Source organism: Schistocerca nitens, chromosome 4, assembly GCF_023898315.1.
Source record: "Schistocerca nitens isolate TAMUIC-IGC-003100 chromosome 4, iqSchNite1.1, whole genome shotgun sequence".
Taxonomy (NCBI): Eukaryota; Metazoa; Arthropoda; class Insecta; order Orthoptera; family Acrididae; genus Schistocerca; species Schistocerca nitens.
The window spans coordinates 57341846-57367864 of record NC_064617.1 but is presented as its reverse complement, the minus strand read 5'-3'; the positions used below and the strand labels follow the sequence as shown (position 1 = coordinate 57367864).

The window sequence follows — 26019 nt, the reverse complement described above, 5'->3', positions numbered from 1 at the left end:
ATGTGATTCACAATTCATAAAAGTTCCTATTAGCAACCATCTCATCTCACAGGTAGGAAAAAATTCAGAACGTAGAGTTGGCCATATTGACAAACATCCCAAACAGTCTTGCCAGTCGGATTTTCGTAGTATATTGAAATGCTGCTACATTTGAAGATGAACAATACGGAATTTGTATTTACTTCATTGGATAATGTATGAAAATGCAGTGGTTGAAACTTGGGGCAGAGAAAAAAGCTCATCTTCCACCTTTTTTTTTTAATTTATTTACTGACACAGAGGTTTTGGTGCCAGTATTTATCTTTGTGCCTGCAAAGCATGCCTGTGTAGCGCTACATATATTCGATGGTAGAAGTTAGTTGTGGTGGCACCTACCAACATTTTTCAGAACTTCCGCTTACTTTGCACTCGATTCTAAGCCGCAGGCGGTTTTTTGGATTACAAAAACCGGAAAAAAGTGCTGCTTAGATTCGAGTAAATACAGTACTTTGTTTAGATCGTTCTTTATAAAAATACCAGCATCCAGCGCACAGCATGTGCTGAAGCACTGCAAAGGAGCTACTTCCTTGTCAAAGTGTATGCTGCCACACACCCAAGGAACTGTACTGCAAAGGAGCTGCACTGCAAAGGAGATGCTTTATTGTCAGAGATCCATGCCACCTATAGTGAAGTTTCATAAAGTAGCCTTAAGCTATAGTTCAAGCTATGAACACAAAAAATTTGTTTAAATGAATATGCCTTCCCCAATTTATTAGAGGTTTCAGAAGCTGTAGAGCCTGAAATCAATTTATAAAATTTCCTTGTTCATTACATAAAATTCTTATGTTGCAATTAGTGTGTACAGAGCTTTTACATGGGTCGACATAACATGCTGTGCCAGCTGGGCAGCTTGCTCCCATCTACCCCCATTCTTCAGTGTACTCTCCTGCATCACACAGCACAGCAACTTTGTATTTAATCTGCCTATAAATAATCATTAAGAATTTTAATTATTCAGCAAGTAATTGTAAACTACCACAAAAAATTATAAAGGCGGTGCTGAAACAAATTGTGATCTACAGAAGAATATATTATAAAGGCGGCACTCAAATGAATTGTGAACTACAGAAAAATATATTTTTTAAATAATTTGAGTACATAATTTATACTTTCAAAATATTTTGGCAGGCTAGTTTTTGATCTTCCGTGGTCCAGACTTTGATCCATGGTCCACCAGTTACCAACAACTGGTCTCAGGGATAGGATGAAGACAAATCTCCAAAGTGCATTCAAAGCTTGTGGAATATTCCCATTCAAAAGAGAAGCTGTCCTCTCTAAACTTTAACATGAACAGGACATGGAAGAGAAAATGGAAGCTGTAGCTGAATCTTATTTAAAGTCTCTATGCGAAAAGAAAAACCGATAGCCCATTCAAATATGAAAAGAACAAAAATTGCTGTAAGCCCTGGCAAAGCTGTTTTAGCTATTCATGCATTGAACATTGTTCCACAATCATTCAAAAGGCCACAAATGAAAATTTCTCTGCACTACATAAAAAGTTCAGATTGCCTGCAGGTACAAATATACAAACGATCCTCAACCTAGTTTTCCAAATCATCCACAGCTAATGACGACCTCTCAAAGGCCAAGAGAAATCTCTTTCAGAAGTGTGGTAATTCATCATCAGAAGGTGAGCAGGGTGTAATGAAATTGCCAGAGCAATGGAAACTGATGGAAATGATTTTGATCCTTCAAATGATCCTGTTGTTGAAGATTTGCTGCTCACTAAGTGTGAGTGTCAAGACCTTTTTCCAAATGGCTTTGTTATGGTGAAAGTAGTTGTAGGTAAAAGGGGGAGGCAAATTTTTTGCCAATGTTAAAGTATTCAAAAATTGCAATAGAGGAAAAGGTAGCTGAAGTAAGGGTGATCCACTCCACTAACTCTATGAAAAGTACATTTGTTCCAAAAGAACATGATATATTCATTGTCTCATTCTGTTACATGATTGGCAAGCTGCCTTCACCAGAGCTACAAGCTGATTGGCATAGAAGTATGTGTAAATAGAAATGAGTGTTTTGCCAATACCTCCAGTTTTCAGTGAGGATCATCAAGATCCCTTTATGGAATCATATTCATACTGCACTACACTAACATTTATCCCAGAACTATTCAACATGTACCTGTAGTAAAACAAAATTTGAGGGGTCAGTGTAACCCCACATCATGGGTTAGCATTGACCCCTTTCAACTATTTTTTTCTACTAACCTTTGAAAAATATAACATACACAGTGCACTATGGGTGTTTGTATAGAAATAATGTACAATAATAAAAATCACCATGAATATAAATTAATATATGCAAGAGATATTCTGCAAAAACATCAAAAAGCAAGTCAGCATTACTCCAGATGATGGTACTGGAGGACAGGAACAAAAGGGAAACCCATCTGGCAAAATTTTGCACGGAGTATAATTTAATCATTGCTAATGCCTGAGTTAAGAATCATGAAAGGAGGTTGTTTATGAGGAAGACTTCTGGAGATATTGGAAGATTTCAGTAGATTTTGTAATGGTTAGACAGAGATTTGACAAGCAGATTTTAAACTACAAACATTTATGTGGGCAGACGTGGGGTATGACCACAACTTATTGGTACTGAACTGCAGATTAAAACTGAAGAAAGTGCAGAAAAATAGAAAGTTAAGTTTGTGGGAAATGGATAAAATGAAAGAACCAGAGTTTGTTGAGCATTTCAGAGGGAGAATTAAGCAGAGATCAACTGGAACAAGGCAAAGGAATATAACAGGAGACAAAGTGTAGTATATAACAGAAGACAAAGTGAAGTATGAAATAGTCAAGGCAACAGATGATCAAATAGGCAAAAAGAGAAGGCACAGTAGAAATCCTTGGAAAACACGTAAGATACTGGCAAAAGGAGAAAATGTAAAAATACACCAAATGATGCAAGCAGAAGTATTAAAAATGAGATTGACAGGAAGAGCAAAATAACAAAGCAAGAATGACTAGGCAGAAATGCAAGGCAGTAGAGGCAGGCTTGTCAAGGGGAAAGATAGATGCCACCTGTAGGAAAATTCAAGAGGGCTTTGGAGAAAAGAGATTCAGCTATATGAATATTATGAACTAAGATGGCAATCCCATACTTAGCAAAGATGAGAAGGCTGAAAGGTGGAAGGTTTGTACCGTGGCTCTGTACAAGATAAACAAACTTGCGGACAATATTATAGAAAGATAAGAGATAGCAGATATAGAGGAGATGTAGGCTGTGGTATGTTTACAGCAATCTGACAGAACACTGAAAGACCTGAATTGAAACAAGGCTTCTGGAGTACATGACATTCCTTTAGCAATACTGAAATCCTTGGGAGAGGACTATTCCACTGTATATACAAGATACAGTAGAATCCTTCTCGTCCACCCTCGGATTGCCTGCCGCTCCAGTTGATCTGTCCGTGCCCATGCCAGACTTGCTCATGGCGGTGAATCATTACCTGCTGCACCATTGTTGTTTGCTGTGTGGTTGTTTACAAGTAATTATTGTTATCAATTGTTTGATTTAGTGCTCCGTCACCTCTCATTCTGTCTGTGTTTTCTGTACTGTACTACACTGTGAAGATTTTAGTGCTTAATGCTTGGTGGTTTTATGACACAGTTCTTCTGTATTTGGTACAGTACTGTATGTATATGTTTCATGGTGTCTGTACTGTACAGTTGTGTGTGTTTTTTCAACAGATCAGGAGTAAAATTTAAACACATTTACTCTTTCATTAAATGAAAAATTAGCAGTGGTATAAAGAACGGGCAAAGGGGAATCACTCAAAAAATTTCCAAGGAATTCAGTGTAGGTGAAAAAGATTGTTAAAGAAACTGGAAAGACATTGAATCACATACAGTGATGATAGATGGTGAAAACGCAGTTAAGAATTGCAGAACATTGAGAAAGCCTATACTTTAACTGCTTGACAACACATTGAGGTTGTGGTTCCACCAAGAAAGAGGGAGAGGAACCCTGATATCTTGGCCCATTATAAAAGAAATGGCAATAGCTTTGCACAAAAAACTAGAAGTCAGAAGTGAGTTCTCAGCTAGAGAATGCTGGATTCATCACTGGAAAACCCGTCATGGCTTTCAGTTTGTTTCAGTTTCTGGCGAAAAACTATCTGCTGACTCTGAGGTGGCTAAGATGTTTTCAGTGAAGTATCAAGAAGTTGTCAAGGAAAATGAACTGTTACCTTGCCAAGTCTATAACATAGGTTACACAAGACCAAACTATAAAATGCTGCCAAACAAAACTCTCACTGCATCAAATAAAACTGTGGTGGGAGTGAAACTTAAAAAAAGAGAGGCTAATTATTGCTCCTTGCAGCAATGCTGATGGTACACATAAGCTTTTGCTGTTTGTTATTGTTAAATGTAAGAAACCTAGGGCATTCAAAAACATTACTAACCTATCTTCCTTGACAGTTTATTACTGCAATCCAAAATCTAGTTGGATGGACTACAATCTTTTCAAATCTCAGTTTTTTGATGAGTTCATTCTACCTCTTACAAAAGACTTGAGACAAAAAAAGCTTCTTGTTCATGCTATATTTTTATTGGATAGTGCATCATCACATCCATGTGAGGAAGATTTAGTGAAAGGTGACACAAAGGCTACCTTCCTTCCACCAGATCTTATATCACTTATCCAACCAATGGATCAGAGAGTGATAGAATGGCTAAAGAGGATATTGCAGAAAGTACATGAGCTCAGTTTTAGAAAAGTCCCAAGGAGGTTATAATGTACTTGCAACTACAAAATCCTTCAATGACAAAGATGCTACCTATATGATTGCTGAGTCATGGGAAGAACTGAGACCTGACACATTGTGAAAATCTTGGCGTTAGCTTTGGCCAGAAGTAATGGCCGAAAGTGACTAGATTGAAGGTGAGCAAAACAATGGCATGCAGGAAATTGTTAAAGATATACAAACTTCACAATCGAATGTCCCTTCCAGTGAAGCTGAGGAGCGGATTGCTCAATGTGACAAACACTGTGAAGCCAGTGAAGAGCTCAGTGATAAACAGATTACTGCCACTGTTTTGGAAAAGATGGTGAATGAACTGTGAATGAGGACTTGGATGGTGATGATGGTGAATTTCATTGATTTTCATTGAATTTCATGATTAGATTTCGCACGCCAGTGCCAAGAACACTTTTCATATTGGCCCTCAGTACTTCAAGCAGAACTCAACCCCAACACCTATGGACATTTTGTGAATCAAGAAATGGAGGAACGTTGCAGCTAAGTCTAGAATTTCATCTGCTACACGAATGTCTATAACTGACTTTCTTCCCAAGCAAATTGTTACTAGTGTATAGGTTATCTTCAATTTTTTACATAGACTGATGAGCCAAAACATTATGACCACCTGCTTAATAGCTTGTTTCTCCATCTTTTGAGTGAAATACATCACCGATTCTGCGTATCAGGGATCCAGCAGTTTGTTGGTAGGTTTGTGGAGGTATGAGGCATTAGATGTCTATGCACAGGTGATGTAATTCGCTTAAATAACGGGTTGCTGATTTGTATATGCAGTGATGGCACTTGATAGCAACACAGATGGGTTCCATAGGATTTAAATCAGGTGAATTTGGTTGCTGAGACCTCAATGTGAGTTCACTATAATGCTCCTCAAACCAGAGTAGCATGCCATTGGGGAACACATCAAGCATGAAGGGATCCAGATGATTGATTACTACCACAAGTCCTAGCAAGCACAGGAGAATGTCTCCCATAACATAATACTACTCCCACCAGCCAGCGTCTATGCTGTGCTGAACCTTTCGAGCTGCCATTCACCTTGATGACAGCATGTTTTGGGGACAACCAATTACTTAGAGTGGCAAAAATGTGATTCACCGGAAGAGCCATGATCAACAGTTGAATCGTGATGGTCCCATGCCTAGTGCAATCGTGGTTGATGATGTCATTGGGTCAACATGTAAACACATTTGGGTGGTCTGTTGTGGAGCTCCATGTTCAACTATATACAATGAACGGTGTGCTCTGAAACACTTGTGCTTGCACCAGCATTGTGCTCTTTCAGCTGATGCCACAGATCACCATCTATCCTACTGTACAGAGCAGACAAGCCTCCAAACCCCACATTCTGTGAAGAGTCGTGGACGTCAAACCATTTAGTGCCTAGTGGTGGTTTCACTATCCTTCTACCTCTTTCCATTCACCTGACAAACAGGTTCTAGGTGCTGTCTGTGGCCGACACTGTCACTGAGCCAGATGCCATCGCCTGTCCTGTTTCAGAGGAAACCTCTCAGCCTGCAAGATCTGGACAATCACAGAGGGTGAGATTATTGATAGTTCGGAGCTCCAATGTTAGGTGCGTTATGGGGCCGCTGAGGGACATGGCTGCCAGGAAGGGGAAGAAAGCCAATGTGCACCCCTTGTGCATACAGGGTGGAGTCATTCCAGATGTGGAACGGGTCCTCCCGGATGCCATGAAGAGCACAGGATGCAGCCAACTGCAGGTGGTGGCTCACATCGGTACCAAGGATGTGTGTCACTTTGGATCAGAAGAGATTCTCTCTGGTTTCAAGCAGCTAATAGAAGGGGTAAAGCTGCCAGTCACTGATCATTTGCAGAATAGTTGACAGGACTGATTGCGGACATCTAGTACAGAGCTGAGTGGAGGGTCTGAATCAGAGGCTCAGGTGGGTCTGTGACCATGTAGGCTGCAGATTCCTCGACTTGTGCCAAAGGGTGGTTGGGTTTCGGGTTCCGCTGAATAGGTCAGGAGTCCACTATATGCAGGAGGTGACTATACGGGTAGCAGGGGCTGTGTGGCATGGACAGGGCGATATTTTAGGTTAGAGAGTCTCAGGAAAACACAAAAAGGGCTTCAGCCACAAAGGGTGCAGGCTGAACACAGGAAGAATGTAGACACAGGAACCATCGGTATAACAGTTGTAAATTGTTGTAGCTGTGTTGGGAAAGTACTAGAACTCCAAGCGCTAATAGAAAGCACTGATGCACAAATCATGATAGCCACTGAAAGCTGGCAGAAGTGGGAGATAACCTCAGCTGAAATTTTTGTGAAGAACCTAACGGTGTTCCGAAAGGATAGGTCAAGCATGTTTGGTGGTGGAATGTTTGTTGCTGTGAAGTAGTTGCAAAATTGAAGTAGATAGTTCCTGTGAGTCAGTATGGGCAGAGGTCGTTGTTGGCAACCGGAATAAAATAATAATTGGATCCTTTTACCGATCTCCCAATTTGGATGATACAATTGCTGAAAGTTTCAAAGAAAACTTGAGTTTGATTTCAAACATGTACCTGATGCATACAATTATAGTTGGTGGTGACTTTGATTTACCCTGAATATGTTGGCGAAAATACATCTTTAATTCTGGAGGTACACATAAAGCATCATCCGAAATTGTTCTAAATGCATTCCTTGAAAATTATTTTGAGGATTTAGTTCATGAGCCCACATGAATAGTAAATGGTTGTTAAAATACACTTGCTCTCTTAGCAACAAATAATCCTGAGTTAATAATGAGCATCAAAACTGATACAGGGATTAGTGGACACGGGGTTGTCATATTTGGACTGAATAATGTAACTCCCAAATCCACCAGATATAAACAAAATATATACCTATTCAAAAAAGCAGATAAAATTCACTTGTTGCCTTCCTGAGAGACAATCTCCACTCCTTCCAAATTAACAATATAAGTGTAGACCAGATGTTGCTTGAATTTATAGAAATAGTATTTGCAGCAATTGAGAGATTAATAGCAAATAAATTAACAAATGATGGAGCTGATCCTCCTTGGTACAAAAAAACAGGTCAGAACACTGTTGCAGAAACAATGAAACAAACATGCCAAATTTAAACAGATGAAAAATCCCCAAGATTGGCAATCTTTTACAGTTGCTCAAAATTTAGTGCGAACTTCAATGTGAGATGCTTATAATAGTTTCCACAATGAAACTTTGTCTCGAAACCTGGCAGAAAATCCAAAGAGATTCTGGTCATACATGAAATATGCAAGTGCAGGACCGAATTAATGTCTTATCTGCGCGATAGCAATGGAGATACTATCGAAGACAGTGCTGCCAAAGCAGAGTTACTAAACGTAGCTTTCTGAAATCCCTTCACAAAAAAAGATGAAGCAAATATTCCAAAATTTGAATCAGGAACAGCTGCCAACATGAGTAACATAGAAGTAAATATCCTCGGTGATGTAGAAGTAAATGTTCTTGAAGTAGTGAAGCAACTAAAATCACTTAACAAAAGCAAGTCTTCTTGTCCAGACTGTATACCAATTAGGTTCCTTTCAGAGTATGCTGATGCAATAGCTCCATGCTTAACAATCATATACTACCGTTTGCTTGCCGAAAGATCCATACCCAAAGACTGGAAAGTTGCACATGTCACACCAGTATTCGAGAAAGGTAGTAGGAGTAATCCACTAAATTACAGGCCCATGTCATTCATGTCAATATGCAGTAGGGTTTTGGAACATATATTGTGTTCGAACATTAATATTAATTATGAATTACCTTGAAGAAAATGATCTATTGACACACAGTCAACATGGATTTAGTAAATGTCATTCTTGTGAAACATAACTAGTTCTTTACTCGCATGAAGTGTTGAGTGCTGTAGACAAGGGATTTCAGATTGATTCCTTATTTCTGGATTTCTGGAAGGCTTTTGACACTGTGCTACACAAGCAGCTTGAGGTGAAATTGTGTGCTTATGGAATATCTTCTTAGTTATGTGACTGGATTTGTGATTTCCTGTCTGAGAGGTCACAGTTCGTAGTAAGTGATGGAAAGTCATTGAGTAAAACAGAAGTGATTTCTGGCATTCCCCAAGGTAGTGTTATAGTCCCCCTACTGTTGCTTATCTATCTAAAAAATTTGGGAGACAATCTGAGCAGCCGTATTAGGTTGTTTGCAGATGATGCTGTTGTTTATTGACTAATGAAGTCATCAGAAGATCAAAAAAAATTGCAAAACGATTTATAAAGACATCTGTATGGAGTAAAAATTGGCAATTGACCCTAAATAATGAAAAGTGTGAGATCATCCACATGAGTGCTAAAAGGATTCTGTTAACTTTGGTTACACGATAAATCAGTCAAATCTAAAGGCCTTTAATTCAGCTAAATATATAGGAATTACAATTACTTAAATTGAAAGGAACACAGAAAATGTTGTGAGGAAGGCTAACCAAAGACTGCGTTTTATTGGCAGGACACTTAGAAAATGTAACAGATCTACTAAGGAGACTGCCTACACTACACTTGTCCGTCTTCTTTTAGAATGCTGCTGTGTGGTGTGGGATCCTTACCAGATAAGATTGATGGAGAACATCAAAAAATATCAAAGAAGGGCAGCACATTTTGTATTATTGCGAACCATGGGACAGAGTGTCCCTGAAATGATACAAGATTTGGGGAGGACATCATTAAAACAAAGGCGTTTTTTGCTGTGGCAGAATCTTCTTACGAAATTTCAATCATCAACTTTCACCTCAGAATGCAAAAACATTTTGTTAAACAGACCTACATGGGGAGAAACAATCACCATGATAAAATAAGGGAAATCAGACGTTGTATGGAAAGATAGAGGTGTTTGTTCTTTCCATGCACTATACGAAATTGGAATAATAGAGAATTGTGAAGGTGGTTCAATGAACCCTCTGCCATGCACTTAAATGTGATTTGCAGAGTATCCATGTAGATGTAGATGCTCATAACAGTAACTCATGAACATTCGACCAGCTTCACTGTTTTAGAGATACTCATTCACAGGCTCTGCGTATTAATAACCTTTGTAAAAGTTTCTTATCTCAAATGATTTCCCCATATGCAGCCCTTATCTTCATTAGGGTGATCCCCAGTTTGTGTCTGCTCCACTTACATACTTTTGTTACTGCGCCCACAATGCCACCAGACAGCATCCAACATTGCAGTGGGCAGTGGTCATAATGTTTTGGCTTATCAGTGTATCTACCATATGTACAATACAGTACAGTAAATACATACTGTACAGTATTGCTTTTTTTAAAGTTTACAATAATAACAGCTTTTGTGTGGTTTATTGCAATGTTTTTACTGTACACACATGTACAGTTGTCATTTTTGAGTTCAGAGATTGTTTATTTTAACATAAATCTGTACTTTCTGATAATCTGGCCTTTTTTGTGTTCCAACCCACACCCTGGTCCCAAAGGTGATGAATAATAGGGGTTGTACTGTAAGTGAAACAGTCGAAGTACTCTCGGCTTCAAGAAGAATGTAGCAATTCCTATACCAAAGAAGGTAGGTGCTGACAGGTGTAAATGTCATCACACTATCAGTTTAATAAATCATGGTTGCAGAACTCTGACTCTAATTAGTTACCGAAGAATGGAAAAACTTGTAAAATCTGACCTTGGGGAATGTCAGTTTTGGGTTCCAATGAGATGTATGAACACCACAGTAATGAAAAGGTAAATAAAGGAAAACTACATTCATAGTGTTTGTAGATTTAGAGAAAGATTTGACAGAGTTGACTGGAAGATACACTGTGAAATTTGGAACATAGCAGGGATGAAATAAAGAGAGTATACAGCTATTTACAACTTATACAGAAACCAGACAGCAGTTATAAGAGCTGATGGACATGAAAGGGAAGCAATATTCAGGTTGTAGCCCCGCATTATTTAATCTGTATGTTGAGAAAAAATTAAAAGAAACTAATGAGATATTTGGTAAGGCAGTTCAAGTTCAGGAGAAGATATAAGAACTCCCACATTTGCCGATGACATTGTAATTCTATCAGAGATGGCAAATGGCTGGGAAGTTCAGACTTGATATGAAATTATAAGATGAACACCAACAAATGTAAAACAAGCTTAATGGAATGTAATAAAATTAAATCAGGTGACACAGATAGAGTTACAATAGAAAATGAGACACTAAAGGCAACTTATGACTTTTGTTATTTGGGCAGCAAAATAATTGATGGATGTTGAAGTAGAGAGGGTATATAATCAAGACTGGCATTAGCAAGAAAACAGTTTTTGAAAAATAAAGATTTGTTAACACTGAATATAAATGTATGTGGTAGGAATTCTTTTTCAAAAACATTTGTACAGAGTATAGCCTTGTACTAAAGTGAAACATCAATGATAAACAGTTGTGACAGGAAGGGAATAGAAGCTGTAGAAATCTAGTGCTACAGAAGAATCCTGAAGATTACACATAAGAATCCTGAAGATTACATGGGTGGATCAAATAACAGTAACCTTAAGCAAACTGCCCACCTACTGAAAAAAGCAGATCTCATGCAGTTTGTTTCCCAATGTGTATTTCCTGCTGTTCAGTATAACTGCTACCAAAACTTGGGAGCAACAAAGTAGTTCTGGAAGGGCAAATAAATTACACATCCCCTTCACTGTTTTCACTAGATTCCTCCACTGTCTATATCTACATCTATACTCTGCAAAGCACCATGCATTGCATGACAGAGAGTATGTCCCCAATGTACCAGTTATTGCAGTTTCTTCCCATTCCATTCACATATGGAGCATGGGAAGAACAGTTGTTTGAATGCCTCTGTTGTGCAGTAATTATTCTAATCTTATTGTGTTGATCCATATCGAAGTGGTAGGAGGTTGTAGTATATTCACAGAGTCATCATTTAAAGCCGGTTCTTGAAACTTTGTTAATAGATTTTCTCGGAATAGTTTACATCTATCTTCAAAGTTCTGCCAATCCAGTTCCTTCAGTATCTCTGTAACACTCTCCCATGGATTAAACAAATCTGTGTTGTGCTGCCCTTCATTTTGTGAAGAGCACAGTTTTATATTTCTGGACATTTAAAGCTAGTTGCCAATTTCTGCACTACTCTGAAATCTTATTGAGGTGTGACTAAATATTTATGCAACTTCTTTCAGACAGTACTTCAATATGGATAACTGCATTGTCTGCAAAAAGGCTGAAGTTATTCTTAATATTGTATACAAGGCTATTAATGTAGAACATGAACAGCAAGGGTCTCAACACACTTCCCTGGGACACATCTTAAGTTACTTCTAGATCTCACGATGCCTCTCCATCTAAGATAACATGCTGTGTCCTCCCTACCAAAAAATTCTCAATCCAGTCACAAATTTCGCTAGATACTCTATATGATCATACTTTAGATTATAAATGCAATTGTGGTACTAAGTCAAATTCTTTCATAAATGAAGGAATACTGTATCTTCCTGACTGCGAGTTGGGTACCACGTAATTGATATTTTCAGAATCCGTGCTGATTGATATTGAGGAGATCATTCTGTTCAAGGTACCTCGTTATGTTTGAGCTCAGAATATGTTTTACAACAAATCAATGTCAGGGATAATCGATGATAGTTTTGTGGATCATTTCTACTACCCTTCTTGTAGACGGGTGTGACCTGTGATTTTTTCCAAGAACTGGGCATGGTTTTTTCATTGAGGGATCTATGATAGATTAGAAGAGGGGCTAACTCAACCACAAATTCAGTAAGATACGTATTCCATCGAGCCCTAGAGTGTTGTTCAGTTTTAATGATTTCAGTTCTTTCTCAACACCGCTGACACTAATATTGATTTCATTCATTTTTTCGGTCGTATGAGGATTAAAATGTGGCAATTCTCCTGGGTTTTCTCATTTGCTAGAGGCTGGACACTAACTTTGATGCCACTAACAGCCTTTACATGTGACCAGAATTTCTTTGAGTTTTGTGATAAACCATTTGACAATATTCTGCTATGGTAGTCATTGAAAGCATCACACATTGTTATCTTGACAGCCAAAAGTGTTTCATTCAGCATCTCTCTATCTATAACCCTATATTTTGTTTTATACCTATGTGCAGCAATCTCTGTTTCTTTAGAAGTTTCTTTACAGTGACTTATACCATGGAAGTTCCATCTCATTATGAACTGCTCTACTGGGTATATCTATTCAGTGCATTCTTTTTAACTTGAGTCATTCTTCCTCTATAGGCTCCTGCCCTGTGCTCAAAGTTTCAAGTTCCTCATTAAGATATGACACTACTGAGTATTTTTTATCTAGTTTACTAAACATAAATATCTTTCTGCATGTTTTAGTTGCCCTTTGTACTTTGATAATCATTCTTGCCACAACTGTTTCATGGTCACTGATTCCTGTTTCAATGTGGACATCTGCAAAGAGGTCAATTCTGTTTGTTCCCATTAGATCCAATATATTGTCATCATGAGTGGGATTCCTAACTATCTGTTCCAGGTAGTTTACAGAGAAGAGTTTCGCGTGGTGTCTTATCACGGCCACCACAAACAAAACTGTAATTTTTCCTTTTAATTGTTGGATGATTAAAGTCTCCACTGGTCATTACAGTATGATTGGGGAACTTACATACAAGTGAACTTAGGTTTTCTCTAAAGTTTTTGGTTGCATCAGGAAAAGAGTCTAGTGGGTGATAGAAGGACCCAATTATGATTTTATGCCCACTGCTGACATTGAATCTTGCCCAAACAATCTCAGATGAAGCTTCAATTTCTGTCTCGGTGGATTTGAGTTTCTTGTCTACTGTGACAAATATGCCATTCCCAATACCCTTTTTGCCTATCCTTTCAACAGCCCCTCAAATTTTCCCCAAAAATCTCGCTGTTATCACTTTCAGATTTCAACCACATTTTGCATCTCATCAAAAATCAGCAAATAGCTTATTTGCTTCACCACAAGCTTGCTGCCATTTGACATGTCATGCAGAAATTATCAGTAGGTTTCAAATATTTGAGCCTTTTATGCTATTTGCACCTGTCTGGATAGCTGTCCATGTTAAAGCACCCACTTCCAGGACAGGGAGGTGCGCTGGGGCCGGTATGAATCCACTTGGCGGGTTGACAATGGTGGTCGGCGTGCCGGCCAGCCAGGATGTGATTTTTATGCAGTTTCCCAAAGCCCACTATGTGAATACCAAGCTGGTACCCATGTAATGCCTCAGATACACACTATGCAAAATTTAAAAACAGTTTTCATGCTTACATGCCAAATTTGCTGTGGACGCAGACAGATGGGGTACACTGATTCTGTCCTGGGGGCAATTTTGATTTTGCAACATGTCGCTGAGTAAGTCCAAACAAATCCTGCTCATCACACCTTTTGTACGACACCCAGTGTCAATGGAAAGTGTTGATTTGTCTCCCAGTGAATTTCAAATCAGAATTTTATTTGTCCATTTGATAGAGCAGGCCAATATTAGTGTAATGTATTATTCATTTTATCAATACATATTAACAGGAACAGTAAAACACAAAGAATGTTCTCCGACAGCAACTTAGCAGCACTTCTTTATGGCAGTAGCAGTCAACACAGGCCAGGGCAGCTCTGGCACACTGGTTGTTCTTTTTGTTTTACTGTCCCCCTTAATACACATCAATAAAGCAAATATTGCAGTAGACTAATTTGGCACCACACTGTCAAATTACACTTTAAAAATCATTATGTTTATAACAGAAAATAAACCAATACTTTCCACCGATTCTGGCCGTTTCATGATAGATATGATGAGGAGCGTTGTTTTGGCTGGCTCCAGCTACAGGATGCAAAAATGAAATTGCAAATATCAGCTGAAACAACAGAGAAAATGTGTCTGATGATTCTCACAGGAGAGACACCTGTGTGTGTGTAAAATCAGAGCAGGACTTGCATGGTGCCATGGTACACCATACACTATCAAAAGAGACTTCATTTAAGTTCATCTTTTTCATCATTGAACTCTCAAGCAATCACTTGTAGAGAGTAGATGTAGATATTGCCAACACTCACTCTGTTTGGGCTTAAACTTAGATAGCTATTATTCCCGGCAACCTGAAATTTGAAGAACTCCAGAGATGACAGTATCATTATAGCATCATTTGTGAAACAAGAGGAAGCTATACAGAACAAAAGAAGTTGTAAGTGTGTGCCAAAAGAACACTCACAGTTTTCTGCAGTAGATTTCAACAATAAGGAAGAGGAATGTCCAACATCAGATCCTTCTGCAGTATAACAAAATATATACATTTTAAATATGTATTGTGAAATACTTAGCTGATTTTTGTCATAAAACTCAGTCTATTTTTATGATCCTCAGTAGTTGAAATTAATGTCATCACATATTCTGAAGTAGACACTGACTGTCCTGTATTGTACAAGAGTGTATCACATATATATTGTAACATTGAAACTGTAGTCCATCATTTGACCTGTGATGCATTATTATTATCTTGGTCAATGAAAGTAATTTCATACACTGTACTCCTGTTTTAATTTATTATTTTACACTGAATGTATAGTGTTTAGTATCTGAGTTGTTTTTCTTGATGAATATATCTACAAGGTAGGGGTACCTCACACATACATACAATCTTAGGGGCGTGGAATACAATGTAAAAAAATAAAATATTTAGCTGGCTTGGTGGAGCTTAACTATAAAGGCATACTTTTTAAACAGATGATAATGTTAAACCAAATGTGTTTTCCAGAAAGAATCTATACAAAATAGGACTAACACTAAGGATTCATAATAATTTACTACATTTCAGACTATGGGATAGCAACTCAGAGAATGTGTCTGCAAAGAGGGCCATCAGATTCCGAAGAACGCTGTGCCTACACAGTGTGGAACTACAGGAAAGTTTTCATGTGCTTTTGTCAAGGTGACCTGTGCAACTCATCAACAAATCTACATCAGTCTTTAATTTTTGTATTATTTGTCAGTTTTATTGGGCACTGGCTTGTGAACTGATCAGTCATCTCCTTTTGAGTCTTGATTATTTGCTGCTGGTGCTGCTGAAGATGAATATTCAAGTTCCTTCATCACTCTTAACTCAAGAAATGTTATTACATCACTAAGTGTTTTATTGGATTTTTGAAACTAAGTGGCGCATATCTCTCTCTCTCTCTTTAAAATTTTCTTAATTATGATCAACAGTTTACTTATAGATTAAAGTAGACCTATGTTGTTACCATGATTTGTGTTTGTTCCTACATTTTGTGCAGCTTGATTTTAATATTTTTCTAGTAATATCTTAGATCATCTACTTCCAAGTCATGCAGTCTTAATCAGTTATCTTGGTTCTGTTGACATGTATTGAAGTTTTTATTAAGATGTTTTCTATTAAAAATGGTTAATTGTGACATGTAAAGAGACTGCTACGTCAATAACTATTAACAAATTCTAATTGTGAGTTAATTAACACTAATCAGTTTTCTGCTGCACATTCTTCTTTCATTCATTATATCAGAGAAATATAAAATGAAAAATATTATTTTGCAATGGATGATCAAATGTATAACTCTCAGTTGACTTAGGAATTATCAAGAGATGCACAAAGATCTGCTTTATACTTGAACAAATCAACGTGATTTCTCAATTTGTTATAAGCGGATGTCTTAACCAGTCACTCAATAATGAAAAATTCTGATTTTCGGTGGTAAAAGTTACTTTATGCCTTTTCTTTTCTTGTGAAGTTGTGACGTCTCTTTTTGATGTACCACATAATGTCATTCTCTGTGGTTTTTACACATTACTTCTTAATGCATTTGAAGAGTACACAAAACCAAGATGAGATTTTAACCAGAAGTAAGCCTAGTCATCGAAGAAACAAAGAATGCAAATCTAAGAGAAAATCAGAACTATTGTATAGTAAAGGTAGTTTACCTGTCTCACACTATTGCCCATGACATTCCGCCACATTCCATTATTCTTAGTTCTTTGTGTAACAAGGCTGAGTAGGTGTTGTGAATAAATTCTTGATATTTATTTGAGTGAGCCCACCAAGTGTTGAAATAATGTCATGTATATTTTGAATATCAAAATGAATGTATAATTTTGTATGTTTGATAAAATGTGATATGTATTCATTAAAGGAACATAAATGCAAATTAACCTTGGTGTCTTTTGAAATTTGATGTCTTAAGAAGAAAGATTATGAATTATTATATACTTAAGAATATCTTCAGACAGTGTGATCAACGTTTTGTAACAGGTGAAACTATAGTGCCGCCTCGATATGCTAGTTGAAGTCTTGTTTTTTTTTTATTTCTAACGATGCAGGCAAAGTTACTGTACACAGACCATTATAGTTCTATAACATGATTGACACTCACAGAATATTTGCGTGTCAATTTGGGTCAAGTCACCAGGGACCAAATGAAGATGACAATGAGCCTGTCTGCCAAAATATCGTGGATGAATTATGTGTGACCCGGCGAACACCCTAGAGCGCTACAAGCTGCAAATACACTGGGAGAACATCAGATTTACACTCACTCATTGAATAAGTCTCAGTCATAAAATATCTATGAACACAAACTTGGAGTGCTTTGTGATGGAATAAAAAAATAAAATAAGTTGTAGCGAAAGGTATGTGGGACAGAGGTTTGTCAGAAGGATCCTACAGAAATATAGCTCACCCAGCAAGGAGGTAGCATATAAAATCCTTGCTTGACTGATTCTTGCTATTGTTGTGAAACAAATACTAACAAAGAGATAGAGGGGCTGGCCAGTACTTACCTTAGCTCAGTACAGCCGATAGATAACACAAAACAGAACAGAAAGTTTACATTCCTAGCTTTCGGAACTTTGTTCCTTCATCAGGGAGGAGAGAGGGGAAAAAAAGGAAAGAAGGGAAAGTGGATTTAGTTACTCACAACCCAGGTTATGAAGCAACAGGGAAAGGTAAACAGGGAGGGTAGCAAGGATGGAGGCATGCCTTCATCCATGCTACCCTCCCCTTTCCCTGTTGCTTCATAACAATATTAACAAATATGCTGTGACTTACCAAACGAGAAAGTGCTGGTGGATAGACACAATAAATAACACACAACACACACACAAATTTCAAGCTTTCACAACTCAAGGTGTGTGTGTGTGTGTCTATATATATATATATATATATATATATATATATATATATATATATATAAGTTTGGTAAGTCACATCATCTTTGTATATATATATATATATATATATATATATATATATAAAAACAAAGATGATGTGACTTACCAAACGAAAGCACTGGCACGTCGATAGACACACAAACAAACACAAACATACACACAAAATTCAAGCTTTCACAACAAACTGTTGCCTCATCAGGAAAGAGGGAAGGAGAGGGAAAGACGAAAGGATGTGGGTTTTAAGGGAGAGGGTAAGGAGTCATTCCAATCCCGGGAGCGAAAAGACTTACCTTGGATACTTCCCACTAACACCAACCTATCCGAACTCCGGAGATGGGAACTTGCTCTTCGATATATCCTCTCTTCTCGTTATCCTCCAGGCTTCAATCTCCGCTAATTTCAAGTTGCCGCCACTCATACCTCACCTGTCATTCAACAACATCTTTGCCTCTGCACTTCTGCCTCGACTGACATCTCTGCCCAAACTCTTTGTCTTTAAATATGTCTGCTTGTGTCTGTATATGTGTGGATGGATATGTGTGTGTGTGCGAGTGTATACCCGTCCTTTTTTCCCCCTAAGGTAAGTCTTTCCGCTCCCGGGATTGGAATGACTCCTTACCCTCTCCCTTAAAACCCACATCCTTTCATCTTTCCCTCTCCTTCCCTCTTTCCTGATGAGGCAACAGTTTGTTGCGAAAGCTTGAATTTTGTGTGTATGTTTGTGTTCGTTTGTGTGTCTGTCGACCTGCCAGCACTTTCATTTGGTAAGTCACATCATCTTTGTTTTTTATATAAAAACAAAGATGATGTGACTTACCGAACGAAAGTGCTGGCAGGTCGATAGACACACAAACATACACACAAAATTCAAGCTTTCGGAACAAACTGTTGCCTCATCAGGAAAGAGGGAAGGAGAGGGAAAGACGAAAGGATGTGGGTTTTAAGGGAGAGGGTAAGGAGTCATTCCAATCCCAGGAGTGGAAAGACTTACCTTAGGGAGAAAAAAGGAAAAAAGGACAGGTATACACTCGCACACACACATATCCATCCGCACATACACAGACACAAACACTAGCAGACATATTTAAATATGTCTGCTAGTGTCTATATATGTGTGGATGGATATGTGTGTGTGTGTGTGTGTGCGAGTGTATACCCATCCTTTTTTCCCCCTAAGGTAAGTCTTTCCGCTCCCGGGATTGGAATGACTCCTTACCCTCTCCCTTAAAACCCACATCCTTTCGTCTTTCCCTCTCCTTCCCACTTTCCTGATGAGGCAACATATTTAAAAACAAAGATGATGTAACTTTCCAAATGAAAGCGTTGGCATGTTGATAGACACACAAACAAACACAAACACATACACAAACTTGAAGCTTTCACAACCAAAGGTTGCTTCATCAGGAAAGAGGGAAGGAGAGGCAAAGACGAAAGAATGTGGGTTTTAAGGGAAAGGGTAAGGAGTCATTCCAATCCCGGGAGCGGAAAGACTTACCTTAGGGGGAAAAAGGGACAGGTATACACTTGCACACACACACATATCCATCCACACGTATACAGACACAAGCAGACATATGTAAAGGCAAAGCGTTTGGGCAGAGATGTCAGTCGAGGCGGAAGTACAGAGGCAAAGATGTTGTTGAGTGACAAGTGATGTACAAGGGGCGGCAACTTGAAATTAGCGGAGGTTGAGGCCAGGTGGGTAACGGGAAGAGATGATGTATCGAAGGGCAAGTTCCTATCTCTGGAGTTCTGATAGGTTGGTGTCAGTGGGAAGTATCCAGATAACCTGGACGGTGTAACACTGTGCCAAGATGTGCTGGCTGTGCACCAAGGCATGTTTAGCCACAGGGTGATCCTCATTACCAACAAACACTGTCTGCCTGTGTCCATTCATGCGAATGGACAGTTTGTTGCTGGTCATTCCCACATAGAAGGCTCACAGTGTAGGCAGGTCAGTTGGTAAATCACGTGGGTGCTTTCACACGTGGCTCTGCCTTTGCCCGTGTACACCTTCCGGGTTACAGGACTGGAGTAGGTGGTGGTGGGAGGTGCATGGGACAGGTTTTACACCGGGGGTGGTTACAAGGGTAGGAGCCAGAGGGTAGGGAAGGTGGTTTGGGGATTTCATAGGGATGAATCAAGAGGTTATGAAGGTTAGGTGGACGGCGGAAAGACGCTCTTAGTGGAGTGGGGAGGATTTCATGAAGGATGGATCTCATTTCAGGGCAGGATTTGAGGAAGTTGTATCCATGCTGGAGAGCCACATTCAGAGTCTGATCCAGTCCCGGAAATTATCCTGTTACAAGTAGGGCACTTTTGGGGTTCTTCTGTGGGAGGTTCTGGGTTTGAGGGGATGAGGAAGTGGCTCTGCTTATTTGCTTCTGTACCAGGTCGGGAGGGTAGATGCGGGATGCAAAAGTTGTTTTCAGGTTGTTGGTGTAATGGTCAGGGATTCGGGATTGGTGCAGATTCGTTTGCCACAAAGACCTAGGCTGTAGGGAAGGGACCATTTGATATGGAATGGGTGGCACCTATCATAATGGAGGTACTGTTGCTTGTTGGTGGGTTTGATGTAGACGGATGTGTGAAGCCTTCCCTACCCTCTGTCCCATGCACCCTCCCACCACCACCTACTCCAGTCCTGTAACCCGGAAGGTGTACACGATCAAAGGCAGAGCCACGTGTGAAAGCACCCACGTGATTTACCAACTGACCTGCCTACACTGTGAAGCCTTCTATGTGGGAATGACCAGCAACAAACTGTCCATTCACATGAACAGACACAGGCAGACAGTGTTTGTTGGTAATGAGGATCACCGTGTGGCTAAACATGTGCACAGCCAGCACATCTTGGCACAGTGTTACACCGTCTGGGTTATCTGGATACTTACCACTGACACCAACCTATCAGAACTCTGGAGATGGGAACTTGCCCTTCAATATATCCTCTCTTCCCATTACCCATCTGGCCTCAACTTCTGCTAATTTCAAGTTGCTGCCCCTTGTACATCACTTGTCACTCAACAAAATCTTTGCCTCTGTACTTCCGCCTCGACTGACATCTCTGCCCAAACTCTTTGCCTTTACATATGTCTGCTTGTGTGCGAGTGTATACCTGTCCCTTTTTCCCCCTAAGGTAAGTCTTTCCGCTCCCGGGATTGGAATGACTCCTTACCCTCCCCCTTAAAACCCACATCCTTTCGTCTTTCCCTCTCCTTCCCTCTTTCCTGATGAAGCACCTGTGGGTTGCGAAATCTTGATATTTGTGTGTTTTTTTATTGTTTCTATCTAGCAGCGTTTTCCCATTTGGGAAGTCACAGCATCTTTTTTTAATATATTTTTCCCATGTGGAATGTTTATTTCTATTATATATATGTGCAACTGATGCCACACTACGAGCAGCAGCAGCTATGCATGGTTGCGGAGGCAACTGGATGGGGGTAAGAAGGAGGCTGCGAGGGCGGAGGAGGAGGGATAGTAGTGTAGGGGTGGGGGTCGGTGATGTGCCACTAGGGAGCATGCTGGGATGATGTGGGGAGAGGGTACGGCAGCTAGATGCAATCTGGAGGGTAGATGAGAAGGGTGGGAGAGATTTGGAGGGGGAGGGGGGGATAGCAGAAAGGAGAGAAGTAAAAAGACTGGGTTTGTTGGTGGAATACAGGGCTGTGTGATGCTGGAATGAGAGCAAGGAAGGGGCTAGATGGGTAAGGACAATGACTAATGAAGGTTGAGATCAGGAGCGTTACGGGAAATTATTGCAGGGAGAGTTCCCATCTGCGCAATACAGAAAAGCTGCTGTTGGTGGGAAGGATCAATATGGCACAGCCTGTGGAGCGGTCTTTGAAATGAAGAATATCATGTTGGGTGGGTGCTCAGCAACAGGCCGGTCCACTTGTTTCTTGATCACAGTATGTTGGTGGCCATTCATGTGGACAGACAGCTTGTTGGTTGCCATACCCACATATAATGCAGCACAGTGGTTGTAGCTTAGCTTGTAGATCACATGACTGCTTTCACAGGTAGCCCTGTCTTTGATGGGATAGGTGATGTCTGTGACAGGACTGGAGTAGATGGTGGTGGGAGGATGTACAGGACAGGTCTTGAATCTAGGTCTATTACAGCGATATGAGTCATGAGGGAAGGGGTTGGGAGCAGGGTTGCGTAGGGGTGGACGAGTATATTGTGTAGGTTTGGTGGGCGGCAGAATACCCCTGTGGGAGGGGTTGGAAGGATAGTGGGTGAGACATTTCTCATTTCAGGGCACGACGAGAGGTAGTCAAAACCCTGGCGGAGAATGTAATTCAGTTGCTCCAGCCCTGAGTGGTACTGAGTTACGAGGGGAATGCTCCTCTGTGTCCAGATGGTGAGACTTTAGAAGGCGGCGCGTGACTGGAAAGATAAGGCACAGGAGATTTGTTTGTGTACAAGGTTGGGAGGATAATTTTGATCTGTAAAGGCCTCAGTGAGACCCTCGGTACATTTTGAGAGGGACTGCTCATCACTGCAGATGTGATGCCCATGGGTGGCTAGGCTGTGTGGAAGGGATTTCTTGGTATGGAATGGGTTTCAGCTGTTGAAGTGGAGGTACTGCTGGTGATTAGTAGGTTTGATATGGACAGAGATGCTGATGTAACCACCTCTTAAGTGGAGGTAGACATCTAGGAAGGTGGCTTGTTGGGTCGAGTAGGACCAGGCGAAAAGAATGGAGAAGAAGCTGTTTAAGTTCTGGAGGAAGGTGGGTAGGGTGTCCTCAGCCTTGATCCATATTGTAAAGATGTCATCAGTGTATTTGAACCAAGTGAGAGATTTAGGATTCTGGGTGTTTAGGGAGGATTCCTCTAGATGGCCCATGACTAGGTTGGCATAGGATGATGCCATGCAGGTGCCCATAGCCTAACCCAGATTTGTTTGTAGGTAATGCCTTCAAAGGAGAACTAATTGTGGGTGAGGACATAGTTGGTCATGGTGACTAGGAAGGAGTTGTTGGTCTGGAATCTGTCGGGCTTAGGAAAGGTAGTGTTCAGTTGCAGTAAGGCCATGGGCATTAGGGATGTTAGTGTAAAGGGAGATTGCATCAATAGTTACAAGCAGGGTACAGTGTGGTAAAGGGACAGGAACTGTGGAGAGTAGGTGAAGGAAATGATTGGTATCTTTTATATAGCAGGGTACCTGGATAATCACTCAAGGTATTTAGTACTGTAGTGAAAGTGCTGAAGTAGAAAAGTGATGTGTTTGGAGTTGTTCGCAGAATTTAAAGAATGTGCAGAGTGTGAGACAGGGAGGAAACTGCAAAGTTTCAATTGTACAATGGGATGAGTACATCCTCAGCAAATTTGAAGGGTCGTTCATAGAAGAGTGCATATTACACTGGAAAAGCACAGTTTACTCTCCGCCATCCAATGGAAAAGTCAAGCACCTGAATCAAACATTGTGAGGTGTCTACTATTCCAAGGAGGTTTTGCTAACATCTTTTGGGGGCAGCTCTGATGTTGGCCTGCTACATCTGGGAAAAAAGCGCCAAATATGATCCCCTGGATGAAACATCCCATATGAAGTCTGGAAGCAGAAAGAACTTGTTAAAGAAGATTTGAAAATGCTCAGAATGTTTGGCTGGAGAGCCTAGACAAACATGTTGACATGTGACAAACTCAGGGAATGAACATAAGAATATGTTTACCTTGGAATGGAACCAGGATCAAAATATCATCTGTGGAGCCTTGAACACAGAAAAATCCTTTTGAGAAGAGATGTCATCTTTGATGAGAGAGCATTTCCTCTTAAGCTACAGTAAACTAAAACTGTCCTCCAGGGGAAGTAAACATGAAGTAGACAAAAACAGATGATTCACACAGCAATGAGGAGACAGCAGATGACATCAGCATGGTGCCGTTGAGCTTCCCAGATCTATCTCAACAACACATCACTGAGGAATGCAGAGCCAGTAGCAGATAATGCAGTTCAGTCAGCAAGTTTCACAAAAGGTGATTTCTGTTTCTTTGCATGTTTTTTTAGCTACCATGCATTAAGTGAAGCTGTCTGATTCAACATCACTAGAGAGGGCTTCACACGGATGAATGGTGTACAGCCAAGGAGCCAAAAGATGAGTAGCCAAAATATAGGAAGTAAGTGGATATTTACATCAAAGTGAAAGAGAATCTGATATTACTAAATTTAAAGCAAGGTTAGTATCTATGGGTCACAACCAGATATTGGGAGTAGATTACTGGGAAAGCACAGTGGTGAAATGATGTAGGGGCAGAAAATCAAACACATTGATGTAGAAATGCTTATCTGAAGGCACCATGTTCATGAAGCAACGAAAATTGTTTAGTGCAGGGAATAAAATGTGTTCATTCAAACAGTCTGTATGGGCTTCAGCAGGCAGGTAAGGATTGGAATGATTTTTTCTGCTCTCTAATGATAAAAGTTAGTTTTGAAACAGTGTGAAAAGTATCCTTGTGTATTTTTCTCTAATAATTTGACCACTGGGGTTCATGTTGACAGTATTGGTGTAATAGGTGAGAAAGAGATGATTGTAGTATTCAAGAATGTTTTGAAATCTCACATTAACAATAAAGAAATGGATGACACATTGTTTATTCTGGGACTGAATAGTCTTAAGGACAGATGAAACTAAAACAAACTAGCTACTTTCAGCAGATGCTAAGAGAATTTAAAATACATGCATTCAAGGGCATAGCTACACCTGTAATGACAACTGTTTTGGTGTAGACAAGAATGACAAGCCAATTCACCAAAAATTATACCAGATGGCAATGGGTTGTTTGCTATATGTCTCCATGTATACTCAACCTAATATTGCCTTTATTGTAGGAAGGTTGGTTCAATTCAGTTCTAAACCATGTGTTTCTCATCGAGGCAGAGTAAAAAGGGCATTCCATTGCCTGCAGAAAACTAAAGGTTTGAGTTTATGTTTCAGAGCCAATTGTTCTGATACTAGTGCAATGCAATGAAGCTGTCTGGGCAAATGACATAGCTGATACTAAATCTGTAACAGGGTACACAATTTTGTTAGCTGGAGCAGCAATCAGCTGGGAGAGTAATAAGTGATCCACAGTAGCAACCTCCACAGTAGAAGCTGAATACATTGTCACATTTGAGACATGTAAGGAGGTGGAATGATTTTAGATTTTCTAAATGAGATGAATTGTTCTGAATTTTTTAGACTGCCCCTGCATGTCCATGCTGATAACACAGATGCCACTGAGATTACTAAGAAAAAGAGTGTATCAGAAAGGACCAAACATTTCAGGGTGCTATCATAAAGTCAGGCAGGCTGTCTTGGATGGTTTTCTTACAATGCAATGGACATTTTAACTAAATGTCTCAGCAGTAGTAATTCTGAGAGGTTCAGAGACATTCCAGCATTAAAATAAGGATTATTTCCTATTAATTATCTGACAGTTAACCTTTGTCACATTTGTTCTTCTGTTCAGTACTGAAATTTAGCAGTGTGAGACTATTAAGTTATTTTCTTATTATGTCCACTGAAGAGAAGTGTTACAATTCAGTTTAGTTAATGTGATGACCATCATTTCAATTCAACATTTATTTCAGAGCTCTCAGAAACCAGGAGACTTTCAGGTTCACTTTCTCTTTTCTTTAAGTGCTCTATGGCATCAGCTGAGTAGGTTGTGTCAAAAAACATCTCTGTGTAACGACAATAATATGATGTATGTGTTTATCTGCAATACATATATTAACAGTGACAATGTGTGTGTTATAATTCATCCACATATCCTCATCCATGTTTCAATACAGGTTGCAGACTTTAAAATTACAACAGCTTCCATAAACACTGACTACCTGTTTGACTAATGTATAAATGCGATGTAGAGATGGTTACTTCAGCAAGAACATGAAGTGAGCTTAACTGTTGATACAAGAGTGGATGAGCCAAAGCATTGTTAGGGAAATGTCTTAACATACTTCAAGGACAATAAAATGAAGTTATTTGATTTGTACTGTTATTACATCAAAGTGAAATTCCCTCATTGGTTTAAATTAAAAAAAAATTGCATGTGTTTGTATTAGTGAC

The 26019-nt window shown here is 39.5% G+C and overlaps 1 protein-coding gene across 1 annotated transcript in view; it reads left to right on the top strand.

Annotated features, from left to right (window-relative positions):
- The window catches only part of LOC126253008 (uncharacterized), a 45754-nt gene extending 28814 nt beyond the window's left edge, over nt 1-16940 (top strand). Inside the window, exon 3 of the mRNA XM_049954061.1 lies at nt 15595-16940. Coding sequence (XP_049810018.1) covers nt 15595-15797 — 203 coding nt within the window. The 3' untranslated portion in view covers nt 15798-16940. The remainder of the gene's footprint in view (nt 1-15594) is intronic.
- Nucleotides 16941-26019: the final 9079 nt, after the last annotated feature.